This window comes from Amblyomma maculatum, chromosome 4 (genome assembly GCF_055883805.1).
Source record: "Amblyomma maculatum isolate TAMU_Amacu chromosome 4, ASM5588380v1, whole genome shotgun sequence".
Classification (NCBI taxonomy): Eukaryota; Metazoa; Arthropoda; class Arachnida; order Ixodida; family Ixodidae; genus Amblyomma; species Amblyomma maculatum.
In genome coordinates, this window is record NC_139347.1 from 18,115,968 (window position 1) to 18,128,682 (window position 12,715).

Below are 12,715 nucleotides of genomic sequence, written 5' to 3' on the forward strand. Positions count from 1 at the left end.
AATTCATCACGTTCAAGACTGTCGACAGTTCCTAAACAGTGCAATCACACACATCAAAACTGGATGATTAGAAGAATAACCAGCAACCTATAGGAGCCATAACGCACCTGAAACCGGACAGAGGAACTTGGCCAGTTATCCCGGCAGACACGTTTGCTGAATTGCTGTAACGTTTCCCCTAACAAGTTCAGCCTCATGTTTTCGTTATCAGCAATGAAGTAAGAGACAAAGACGCATATACACGAAAGGCATCAGGCACTTGACAATGTTTACACCCGGTAACGAGCCTCTGGACCGCGGCTGCTGCGAGAGTGCCGACTGCATAATCCTAAAACGGAAACTTGTAAGAGAAACATCTAACAAACGCTCTGTGCTGCAGTTTATAGTGCGTGGATAACATATATTAAGATTAGTGCGCTTTTTTGGCGTTGCCTTATCGCTTCAAGACACTGTACCGCAACATAAGACGACGAAAAATAAACAGAAGGCAACGCCATGGCGTTCGTGGTGTTCATTTCTGTTTTGTCTTTGTATTTTGTTGCGCTTGTATTGACGCTTGTGGGGCCACGCATGCGACGAACCCGTGAGCGCGCGTATGAAGATCCCACCCGGCGGCACTGGTCTGGTGCCAACTCTACAGCGCATGTCGGGCATACTGTTCACTGACGCGTAGGAGCGACACGTGACCCGACGGGCACTTAAAATAAGCCGCAAGCAAGGTGTTGACGGGGCTCTTAAGGCGGTAGCGGAGGCGTTCGCCGGTTGTTCTGCGTGTGTGCGCGCTAGCATGGCACTGTTTTTTTCATCGGCGTGCATGCTTTCTTGCCCTGCCCACCGTCCTGGACCTTTTAGGGCGAAAGCCTTGCTAGGCACATGGAGCGAAAATCTGTGCGCTGATGTGTCACTCGCAAATAGCGGACATGTGGGGAGGGAGATTGAGAATGAAAGCGATTGATGTGATAGGTAATGAATAAAAGTTATACACATTTCTAGAGTTAATGCTAATGAATAATAATGATGATTAAAAATGACTTGTAATGACCAACATGTCAAGGTACGACTTGTAATGACCGGAACTGACTGGAAATGGGTAAACACGCTTAGCGATGAATGGTAATGACTACGAAACGGCCAGTATTCAAACGACTATTAGTTATGACCGCAATTGATTGGAAATGAGTAGAAATGTTTAGCTGAGTGACAATAACAAAATTACTAAGCATGACTCACATGACTACGAAACGACCAATGTCCAACGATGAGAGGCAAATTATAGAAGAAGGGTATACGCTTTTGCCGTTCTCCTCTTAAGACGTTAGAGACCCTCTAATCTTTTGTTTTTGTTGTTGTGCCGGCCTCATGGTATTTTGCAGCGCAAGCGCAAAATTAGCGGGGCTCCTTTTTCCCCCGCCGATAGCTATATACTTCACGTTCCATCTTGCGTCTGAGTTTATTTCGGCTGCTGAGATAAGCGGGTTTTGTTCTTGCCACGGCTGGCCGTCAGTCGCACGAGCTGCAACTCACCATCAAATCATCACGGTGCCCTCATTGACGCTGTGTTTAATGTGGTTTCCTTACTTCTGGGACTCTTAAAATTGCCCCAGGGCCGCTTTCCGATATATACCAGTTAAATTACATAATTTCCACTGCATTGATAGTGCAGCTGATGACTACTGTTTTGTAGGATAAGCTGCATATAGTAGTTAATATAGAAATCATAACGGTGTGCGTTTTATGTTCAATATGCAAATGTTCATATGGATGCACATTGCTAGTACTGAAAGCTTCTTGCTCAAAATACGGAAAGATCACGGGCAGTTCTTTATGGCACATGTCTTGACCTAATCTAGACGATTCAGCTATAAAACTGCTGATTACTTTTACATTGTATTAAGTGCAGCCAGCAGCAATAACAGCTGGATGGGCATTCCGTTGTCTATCTATATTCGGCCAAAACGAAACTCGGCGCATAGAAGAAAAGTCTACCGCGTATTTTTCTTTTCATCAGGTGTGTTTTACTTGAAAATAAACACTTCGACTATTTCTACATCGACCGGAGCCAGAAGGTCAAAGCCTCGTTATAATACGATCATGCACACTAGAAACCAAATACATATTTGGTAGCGAACGCGAACGCTGGTGCACACCTTATACTCAACAAGATCAGGTTCGTTAAAGCATGAGTGGCGCAGCCCCTGATCTCCTGTGCGGAGCTTACTCATAGCCTTTGAACCCTAAGTCAGGCTTAGCTACTTCGAGGTCTCTTTCAAGCTTGAAAGAGACCTCGAAGTAGCTAAACCTGATTTAGAGTTCAAAGAATATAAATTACGCCCCGTGGGCATTGCACGTGCCCAATGAACGATTGGACTTGAAAGCGACACATGAGGTCAACTGAAGTATTCATGCATCAGTTCATAACCGCATTTTAAAGATATAGTGGTTACTGTAACTGAAAATGGAGCTGTCGTAACCTCACATATACGGAGTGGTTTTGAAGTATTTTGCACGCAAAGAGATATACGTTTTGCACGCAAATAGATATCATTATATGCACGCTGGAAAAAGGCGGACGCGCCTGCATCAGATCATAACCGCATTTTAAAGATATAGTGGTTGCTGTAACTGAAAAAGCGGTCGTAACCTCACATATACGGAGAGGTTTCTGAAGTTTATAAGCTTGTATTTTACACGCAAAGAGATGTACGCCGGTAAATTATGTGCAGCTTATAAAAAGGCGGACGCCATTAATGTAATAGAGCTCGATGAGTAGATAATGAATTCAAAATAACTAATCTTTGTTTTACTTTATACTTTTCAAGAGAAATAGTATACTGCGAAGTTGAAGGCCATCAAAATAAATGGTGATACCAGCTTTTAATTTCGTTAATCGGCAATGTGATACAAAATATCGAACGTCAGTATATTTATAGTGCCGATCTCTGAAGCTATGTACCACATTTCTATCCTGTTTTCACCAGCCCGACGTTTCTAATAGTTTCGATGCAATCTTCAATTCGAGCTGCAGGAAACAAAATTATTTCTTAAATTAAAAATGTCTCAGCAATCATTGTGTCTCTCGCTTCCTCACGTTCTCCCACAAAGGCACAAGAAGTCGGACATTTTTTACCAGTCACAAACATTGAGTGGAGTTACCTTCATGTGGAGAGAGTTCTGCCGATCGAAGCCGATTGGAGCTTTGATGTTCCGATTTTCTTTGTTATGAGTCTATTGCCATACACGCCTTTCGTTCGATGCCTTACTGACTGCGCATTTGAGCAGTACCCCTGACTCGACAAATCATGGTCACAAATTAATTTAACTGCGCGTTTTCAGAAGACCCATAATTCGTCTTTACTCACATCACAGTGGCCTTCTTTTCAGTGTCTAAAACTTTTTCTTGTTCTCGGTCGTTTCTCGTATTTCCTCTTGCCAAAATAGAAGGAGCGATTTGCTTCCCACGGGCCGACATTCCCAGTTCTCGCTTTTGCGTTAATTTTAGACTATACAGCGCGTTATCTTCCAACGCATCTCTCGTGCGCGGCACTACCTCGAATTCCGCTTCACGGCTATGTCCCCCGCCATGCCTGGCCGAAACCCTAAAACCGCAGCCGGCGCATTTTATCGCTCTGGGAAATCCGGGGTCGCGTGCCTCCAAAGCCCATCATCGCTCTATTGGTCGCTGATCGAGACACGCGACGCTATAAACACCGCGGCTAACCTTACCCGCGCGGCTATTCCGGGAGGACCCATCGGACAGTTCCCATGAAGCGCTTTCTCCACCCGTACACGGCGCTCGCGCTAACAGCACGCGTTGCGAAGCGCCTGCGCCTGAGCATCCATAAAAGAAATCGAAAGAAACAGAAAGAGAAATACAGAGAGAAAGTAGGTGATCAAGAGGACAAGGCAAGGAGGGCCCCCACAAGCCTGCTTTCGGACCTCTCACCCCATCTCTGCCACTGCCGCTTGTTGTAGCTCCCGATAACATCGCATGTGCTGCATTTCCCTTTTCACTCTTCGGCCTCACATCTCGGCGCTCCGCGCGACATCCGATCGCTGTGGGAAACGCCCACATTGTGCGCGTGCGTGCGTTACGCACCTCTCAATGGTAGCAAGCATAGGCATCGCGTAGTTGACACAAAGGGGGTGAGAGTGAAACGGGGATGAAGTAAGGTTGAGGAAGGGCAGCTAGGGATATGAAGGGAATGGCAAAAACAGGAGAAAAAAAAAACGAGAGAGGAGGCGAGACAGAGAGAGGGCATGAGGGACAGCGGAAAGGAGAAACTGCGAGAAGGGGCGGTTGGCAGGCAGCCCAGAGACGGCGTTTCAAGCCACGCGCGTCCGCGCGTCATTTGTCAGCAAATAGACGTTTAATGGGGCGCGGCCGCGAGTGGCACATCGGGCCCGGAGAAGAGAACAACGCGTCCGTGCTGAGAGATCGCGCCACTGCTCCCGCTTCCCAGCACACTTATCGTGCCTTATCCTCCTTTTCCTCAACCTCCTCTTCAAACATAACGCCTTTTCTTTTCCGACTTATTCTCTCTCTCTCCCTCGCTCATGTAGCAAATTTAGCGCCCGAAACTAAAAAAGCACAACGCCTTCCTTTTCGCCCTCGTCTATCGCGTGTCCAGTCCCGCTCTTCGCAGCCGTTATCGCATCGTCCGCCGATAGTTTCGTATTTCCATTCAACGCTCTCGCGAGCTGCGTCGTTTAGCGCGCCAGATAACAAAACAATGAAGAACAGGGACACGTTATAGCCTCGTTTGCTCTACTGAGCGATAACGACGACAGAGGGCACGGGTTGTGCGGTTGGTACTCAATGTGCTTTTTTCAATCCTTTCCTGTGTCGCATTCTTACAACATCCTCTCGCTCCCGAGTAGCCTCCACACTCTTTATTCACATCTTTTCCCGACTCCTCCGATCCCCTGCCCACCGTCTTGCTACTCCTTGGCCCGATTGCTTTATGCACAGTCCTTCTCTCCCAACCACTCACTGCCCTCGCTGTTTGTCGACTGGACCAGGCGCAACTGTTCGATAGCGACGACAAGGCTTCTTCTGTCATTGACGTTTTTATTGTGTCCGTTGTGAGCAGTAAATCAATAATGATATCCTTCAGCGGCCTCGAAGTCGTTTTTTCTTTGTTTATGTACTTCTGTGTGTTTGTGGCCGTATCTCATCTATACCTCCCTCAAAACCTCGAGGGCAAAGTAATATAACTACACTATACCATGTAGGCGATTCAGATTATTCAATAACGACTTTTTTTTCCCCCGAGATATGTTTCGCTGTCACCTATGCTGTGAAAGTAATGACCGTAGAACGAAGGTTTGTGGTGCGTAGACCTCTAAGGCCGATTTTCCGCATTTGTGGAAACATTCGAACTTGTTTACGACCGTCTGCGCCCTTCGAGGAGTTCTCCCTTCATCGTACACCACGGCGCGCCAACCGCTCTGCCTGAAGAGCATCGCTCGAAGCCGGAGCCACCGAGTGGCGAAAATAGCTCTGTCTGGTGGTTAAGATCGCGGTAGAAACGCCACAACCACGAAAGCGTCACTGGCAAAATCAACCTGGTATGCAGATAGCCTTTTGCTGAAACCTATATATAACCCATATTCAGTTATTCTTGGTTCATCGGTTGCCTTTTTTTAAAGAAAAGAACGACAACGTCTAAAAATTAAGATTTTTAATCGCCAATGTCGACCGAGGCGTCGAATGTAGAAAAAATATATATATTTCAAGTTCTTTAAGTTGGCTTTGCCACTATACGGATGCTACAAAAGGCATTGCTAAACAGTCTTTTAAGCAACGCTAGCATATTTTACTTAGCAGAGCACATGAATAAACTAAATAATCGCTGAGGTATTTCCTGAATTAAATGTTCGAGTGACGGAAACCGATCAATCAGCAACATAGGAAAGCCAACCTAGCGAGATTTCAAAACAGTATTTTTCATGTTCGATATCCCGAGACGTGCATAGTGCCGACTCCGACCATACATAATCTGAAATACTAAATAGGTCTTCGCTGCTAGCGGCGTTCAATTTCGCTATATAATGTTTTATTTGTAAACAAAATTTAGTAAATAGATTAGTTACTTTCAGCCGTATAATTATTATTCAACCTCGCATTGTCACATAAATGTCTGTCTTGCCGTTCAACCCGCCTGCCCAGACCTTACCACGTATCTTAACTCCCCGGCTATGAAATATTTTTTCACGGAATTTGAATTATATTTTACTCTCTATATGCTGCAAATGATGGTTTCTACGGGAAGCTTCAGGACGTATTCCAATGCCCAATTCAAGATCTATTGCAGCCTCTATTGCAACATCTAATGCATTGCAAACTATACTGACCAAGAGTGATTGATTGAATGAACTTTTGTAGCCAGACTGTGTGCTGACAGCTGCACAGTGTGTTACGAAGCAGCACTCCACCCGTATCTTAATGTGTGTGTGTATATATATATATATATATATATATATTTGAGAGAGAGAGAAAGAGAGGGCATCTCAGTGAAACCATATCAAAGCTGTTCAGAGTCGCCTGTGCTAATCTGCAGTATTGAGTTTTATGTAAAGTGATTTCTTTTACCAGCCGAAAACGATCCCTGGCGCAATGAAAAGAAACTTTCTCGTGACAGTGGTGCCACATTAAGGTACCGAGACGCATTCCAGATAACAAAATCAGCATTTGTGGGCAGTGATATATACGATGAAGCTGATAGTACGCATTTGGCGAATGATTTAAAATGACAGCTGGTCACGTGACATTTTTTGAATGCCTATAAATAGAGCTACGTAAGTCGTAGCCTCATGTAGCCAGCCGTTTTCCAGGCCGATCTACAATTTTAACATTAGCACTTTTTCTATAACGGCAATTATTAAAAAAATAGCTAATTATTCTTGACTAATTAATTAGCTTTGGTGAACGCTAAAATACTGCAGATCAGCATATATGTGACACTCAACCGCGCTTAGTTGGTCTGACTCGTCCAGGGCTCACTATATTTGTTAAGACCGTGATTAGATTTAACTGGGACACCCATATAGGTATATTACGCGGTAGTGTGAAAGCTGGTGCTCGCCACTGCTGCCGTTTTCTCATAGATGCAGACCCTATCCTGCACCCTGGCATATGCAGTGTGATTTCCGAAGAATGACGGCCTGCAATCATGTCGATCGTTTTCTCTGACACACCGAAATTCAATTAGATTCACTAAAAACAGCATTCGTCGCTGACTGAGTGCGGCATATTCATTAGTTGCATTTATTGTGACGTCTAATGTCCTTTCTGAGCAACACGAAATTTATTGGATTCGAATTAATACAAAATTTAGTGAAAAGCAGACTTCCCACATTTAACAATTCGCTTCTCTATAACGCTGGTTGCTTTAAGCCAAAATAAATATCATGTGACATTACGAAAAATTGCTGCAATCAGGATTGTGCTCGACTGCAGACTATTGCCGATATTCCCGTTTACATCGCCGCTACGCACTGCCTCGGTTTGCTACGCGTTCACGCGTTTATGTCTCTTCTTTTTCTTTTTATTTTTTTTTTTTCATTTACACGAGCATCTATTGATAAATTGCAGTGTAGCGATACTTCATGGTTAGATCCTCAGCTGGCGTTTAAACGCTATGTCAAAGCGATTTCTTCTGCCCAAAGCCCTCATCATATTCAATGTGATCGGCAAAGCTGACAAAGCGCACTCAATGAGGTTTACAGGTAGCGGTGAAATATATTAAGTTATTTTAAGATTAAAAACGTAGCAAACAAAAAAAAAGCTGCCTTTTAAGTCCAGAAAACTAAATAGCCATCTGTAGGCTATGAAATTGGCTTCATTGAGCTTATAGGGTCTGTGTTTTAGCGGACATTTTAAAATTAATAAAGAGAGGAAATTTTACATGCAAAAAATAACTTCAGAAGCAGACTCAGCCGTTACGGACGTAAAGTTTGAAAAACTGATTGGCAAAATTTCTCAGCTTCCAAATCCCTGTTTGTAATAGCCGCCAAAATGATAAACAAAAATTATTAGTGAGATTTAATTACGCACGTGATTGCGGTGAATTCATTTTAAAGTGTTGTTAGTGCCAATGGGAAATTGAAGCTGTAGACAAAACGATACCATATCACTTTCTGATTTTTTTTTTTCTAATGCCTTGCAGCGTGACGAAATCCGGTGCCCAAATTTTCAATTCCGAATTGAACTAAGTGCATTAGACGCGCAAAAGGCTCCGTAGAAGCGGCATGTTCATTGATGACTCATTGCAATGCAGCCTCCATTTCAAACTGCATGCTCTATTGCACCACGTCATCACAAATGTCGCATGTACAATTCTAAAAAGAAAACGAAATCTTACAAAAACGTTATGTTTCTATATGCGTGCACGTTCATTTGCTTCTCTGCTTGGTGCAAAGAAAAAGCACAGTCATTACCATCTGTGTGGCCGTTAGCTTTTAGAGCGCTTTGAACCGGGCTAAATTAAAAGTTTATTAGTCAGTTCAGAAATTAGTCGAGTAATTATAGGTTTCATGCATTATAAGTATCAATTTTCTTCCCTGTTCGCCCAACATCAGTATCAATAAAACAGATGCGCGACTATGTCTTGGCGTCTCCATAGCCTCAGTCGCTTGGGGCCGTATAACCCCATAAACCAAACCAACTATGTATTTACCCCACGAACAATGTTCGACACCTGTCAAAAAAAAAAAAAACAGTAGCATACTTTCAAAACGAATCATCGATAATCAATTAAATTCACGCAGCATAATCTTTCTGCGGTGTTTCGTCTTCCATTTAATATTTCTTTTTCTTTGTGGTGCAGGAGGAAAGCCCGACCTTCGAGATCTGTTCGAGCAGCTGCGGACGAACTCTGGCTTCCTCCCGCGGTGTTTCGTAACAGAGAGGCCGAAATTCCCGCCCTGCAAGGATGAGAAGGTTCCCAGCGGCATCCCCTGCGTCCCTGGTGAGTGTTCTGGGCTTGATACTCCACACTTTTCTTACTGCACAGCACACCCTCCGGCAGGCTAGTGAAGTGGCTACTGGATGCATAGCCACTGTTCGTCGCACTAATTAATGTATCGAATAGGAAAACCAAAAGGCGCGTGCACCTGATAGCATATGCAGAGACGTAATTGCTTGCCATGCAAAATTATGGAACATATAATATTAAAAAAACCTGGGTAATTTTCTTGAAAATAACAAGTTTTTCACAGTTCCGCATCATGGACTCCGTAAACATTTCTCGTGGGACATCCAGCTCATCTCATTTACTAATGACTTGCATGCCTATTTGGACTGACTGCGTATTCCTCGATTTTTCAAAAGCGTTTGACAAAGTTAACCACGCACTCCTTCATAACTGAGCGTTCTAAACATAGACCCTGCCTTAATTGATTGGATTCGCGCTTTTCTGGCGTCACGTGCTCGGTTTGTAACTACTAATGATGCTAACTCACCTTCAGCCCCATGTTGACTGCGGTGTTCCGCAAGGTTCAGTACACGTTCCCTTATTATTCTTAATTTATATTACCGACTTGCCCGCTCATGTTTCATCAAAAATTTATCTGTTTGCTGACGACTGTGTATTATATCGTAAAATGCTAATCACTTAGATATTACGGTCATTCAGAAGGACCTTAAAAATATTAACGAGTGGTGTTGCACATGGCATCTGGAATTAAAGATTAAAAAATGTAAGGGTATTCCAATACCTCGCTCTAACATGACGTGTCCAACATACTTGCTTAATAACGATCCATTAGAAAGCGTAACTTCTCACCGGTACCGGGGGGTTCATATTGCTACTAATCTATCCTAGACATATAGATGGATTTATTGAAAGGAAAGGCAGAGAGGTTGGCCGGAATAATTCAAATCTGGCCTGCTACTCTGCACTAGGGAAGGGGAAGGAGAGAAGAAAGAAGATCATGATGGGTGACGATGTGGGAGAAGGCATATGAAATATATATACAGGCACAGTAGCTACTTTACAAGCGGGAATCAAGTCCTCTGGCACATAAAAAACGGCAAAAGGCACGCACTGCCTGGACACCCTTCCCCTTGTCCTGCCAAGCGCCCAGCAGCAGTTCCTCCGACAGAGGCTTCTTGTCCAAACGCTTCAAAGAAGCGGCTAGCACACTTATTTCGCACGCATACACTGGGCACACCAATAATATATGGTCTACAATCTCTGGGATGCCTCAAGTTGAGCACTCTGGCGAGTGCACCTGTACAATTAAATGTAAGTACTTGTGCGTGAAAGAATACACATGACCATATAACTCTAAAGCTAGTCGAACACTGGAATATATTCGTCGAAATTTCATACTGGCTCCATCATCAATAAAAATATTATTATACACAACTTACATTCGTCCACAACTTGAATATGCGTCATCAGTTTGGGACCTCGGGCATGCCAACCTCGTACAATCTTTAGAGGCAATTCAAAATCGATCTGTCCCATAATCCTAAACAATTGCCAAAGGACTTCCAGTGTTACGAAAATGAAATCATTCCTACACTTCTCGTCGTTATTCATCTGCAGAAAAATATCTCGCGTATGCCTTTTTCATAAGACATAATACAATTCATACTTACGTGTTCGTTGGGTTCAACCACCGCCATATATATTTCATCATCGCCTAAACCACCGCCAAAAAGTGAATATTCTTCATAGTAACGTGCACCGTAAGCTATGCGTTTCTTCTCTAAACAAGCAAAGATTGGAACAACTTACCTGCGTCCCTTACAAGCACTGATAACTGCCGTACAAAGTTTTATTTTGTAAACTAATGTAACCAATTATTTACTGTGCGTAGCAACATTGTTTACTTACTTACACTGTATTTTGTACTATTTTGCTCGTGCTACCATTGTGAAACTCTAGAGAATATTAATATAATATTTTCTGCAAGCACTGATGTTTCTGTTTTCCTTTTTTTTGTTTTTTTTTTGTATCTTTTATATTTGTATTCTAGTTCTTGTGTAATTTGTCTTGTTTTTGCCCTTCCCCTCTATAATGCACTATGTACCTTGAGGGTATAATAAAATTAAAATAAATAAATAAATAGTCTGTAGAGCTTTACTTGGTTCCTCGTTTGTCAAATAAACAGTTTTGTACGTTGCCACTTTTAGGAAAAGTCTGTATACATTAATCTATACTACTCCTAAATATGTGATATTCATCAGCCCGCTCCTCAGATTCAGCTAGAACCATCTGTAATGTTTCTTACAAACTTTTCGTCGCTGTGGAGTAACGTAAATAAGAAATACTAACAGCCCTGTGGGCATGAGTGTGTGAACCTGGGTTGTCCTCGTCCGACGCGTAAAAATCATGATGCCTTCACGCTCGCGTTCTAGCACTAACGTCCCCTACCACTAATATAAATATAAGCAAGAGAGCTACTTAAAAAAAAAAAAAAAAAGAAAAACGAATTCCTATAAGCGTAATGAAGAGCCAACTCGCAGAATTCTCTGCCCACTATATTCATATGTCGGAGTTATCAAGAAAATAGTCTAATAATAAAATGCCCCATCATTACCAGAGCTCATAACACACTCGTGCGTCGCGAGTCAAACAATGCGAGGCGAGAACAATTAAACGAAGTTAACATGACTGGTTGGTCCGCCTCGTCCACGGAGAGAATTTCAATTATCTCGATCCGCTTTTCCCCGATGCATGTAAAAACTGATATCAGCTAGACTGCGCAAAAGCTCACAATCCGGCGTACATACTTATCGAGTCAGAACAACGATCGCGGCCTCATCTCGGCGGCTGAGGATGTAGAGAATTCATACCCACCCTTGTCCTCATTGGCGCTTAATTAATGCGGGCCACGGTTTAACGAATTACGATGACGACGACCGACCGACTTAGCGCCCGTCTCATTACCGCTTGAGCGTCGAGCGGGCAGCTCCTTTTTATTAACTGTCATCTCAGACGTGTTATTATCTTTCGACAGTATGTGGCGCTCTGATTGTATCGCAAAGACTGTAATTAACGACGGGCCTCGAAATGGGCGTATATATCTATGCTCGCACCTTTTCAAACCGGACACTGAGAAATGCGGTGAACGGTGCACGATAGTATAGCTCGTTCTTTGTTATTTATTATTTTTTTTTTTTCATCGGGCTTGAGAGATCTCGCAGGTCGGGCTTTCCTCCTGAACGGCAGCTTTATGGAAACAGGTTGAGTGTACGCCGGCACTAGAGAAGCGGCGGCTCATTAAAAGAGGCAATTTATATGTGAATTCAGAGGAATTTCTACCAATTTGGAAAATGAAATAAATGTGATCAAACAGGTCCAGCTGACAAAGCCGATCGCGTTGTCAACACATGCATACCGACGCAACGACATGGCGATATGATTAAGCTCTGAATGTTCTGTGTTTTGCTTGCATGCGTATTCGCACTTACGTACGTATGCGTACTTGCGTATAGTACACATAACTCAATGTGGAGAGCCCGAAAACACCCCACCGGAGTACAACGGTGACGCTTTCGCAACATTGTGTCTCTGTTTTTCTATATGGTATCCCACTTCAGATGAGAGGAATGATACGGTTGGGATTATCATAAGAGTTCGTTTAATAGAATTCTTTAAACGATTTAACATAACGTCGATGAGTAGGCGATAATATACGTATAAGTCATGGGAAAAGCAGTTCCATATTTCGTATGCATTGGGCGGAGGGGACGAATTAAGTG

The 12,715-nt window shown here is 43.3% G+C and overlaps 1 protein-coding gene across 1 annotated transcript in view; it reads left to right on the forward strand.

Moving 5' to 3' along the window:
• Window positions 1-12,715, forward strand: part of LOC146190347 (uncharacterized) — an 89,136-nt gene that overhangs the window by 20,819 nt on the left and 55,602 nt on the right. Inside the window, exon 2 of the mRNA XM_084600818.1 lies at window positions 8,829-8,969. Coding sequence (XP_084456944.1) covers window positions 8,829-8,969 — 141 coding nt within the window. The remainder of the gene's footprint in view (window positions 1-8,828; window positions 8,970-12,715) is intronic.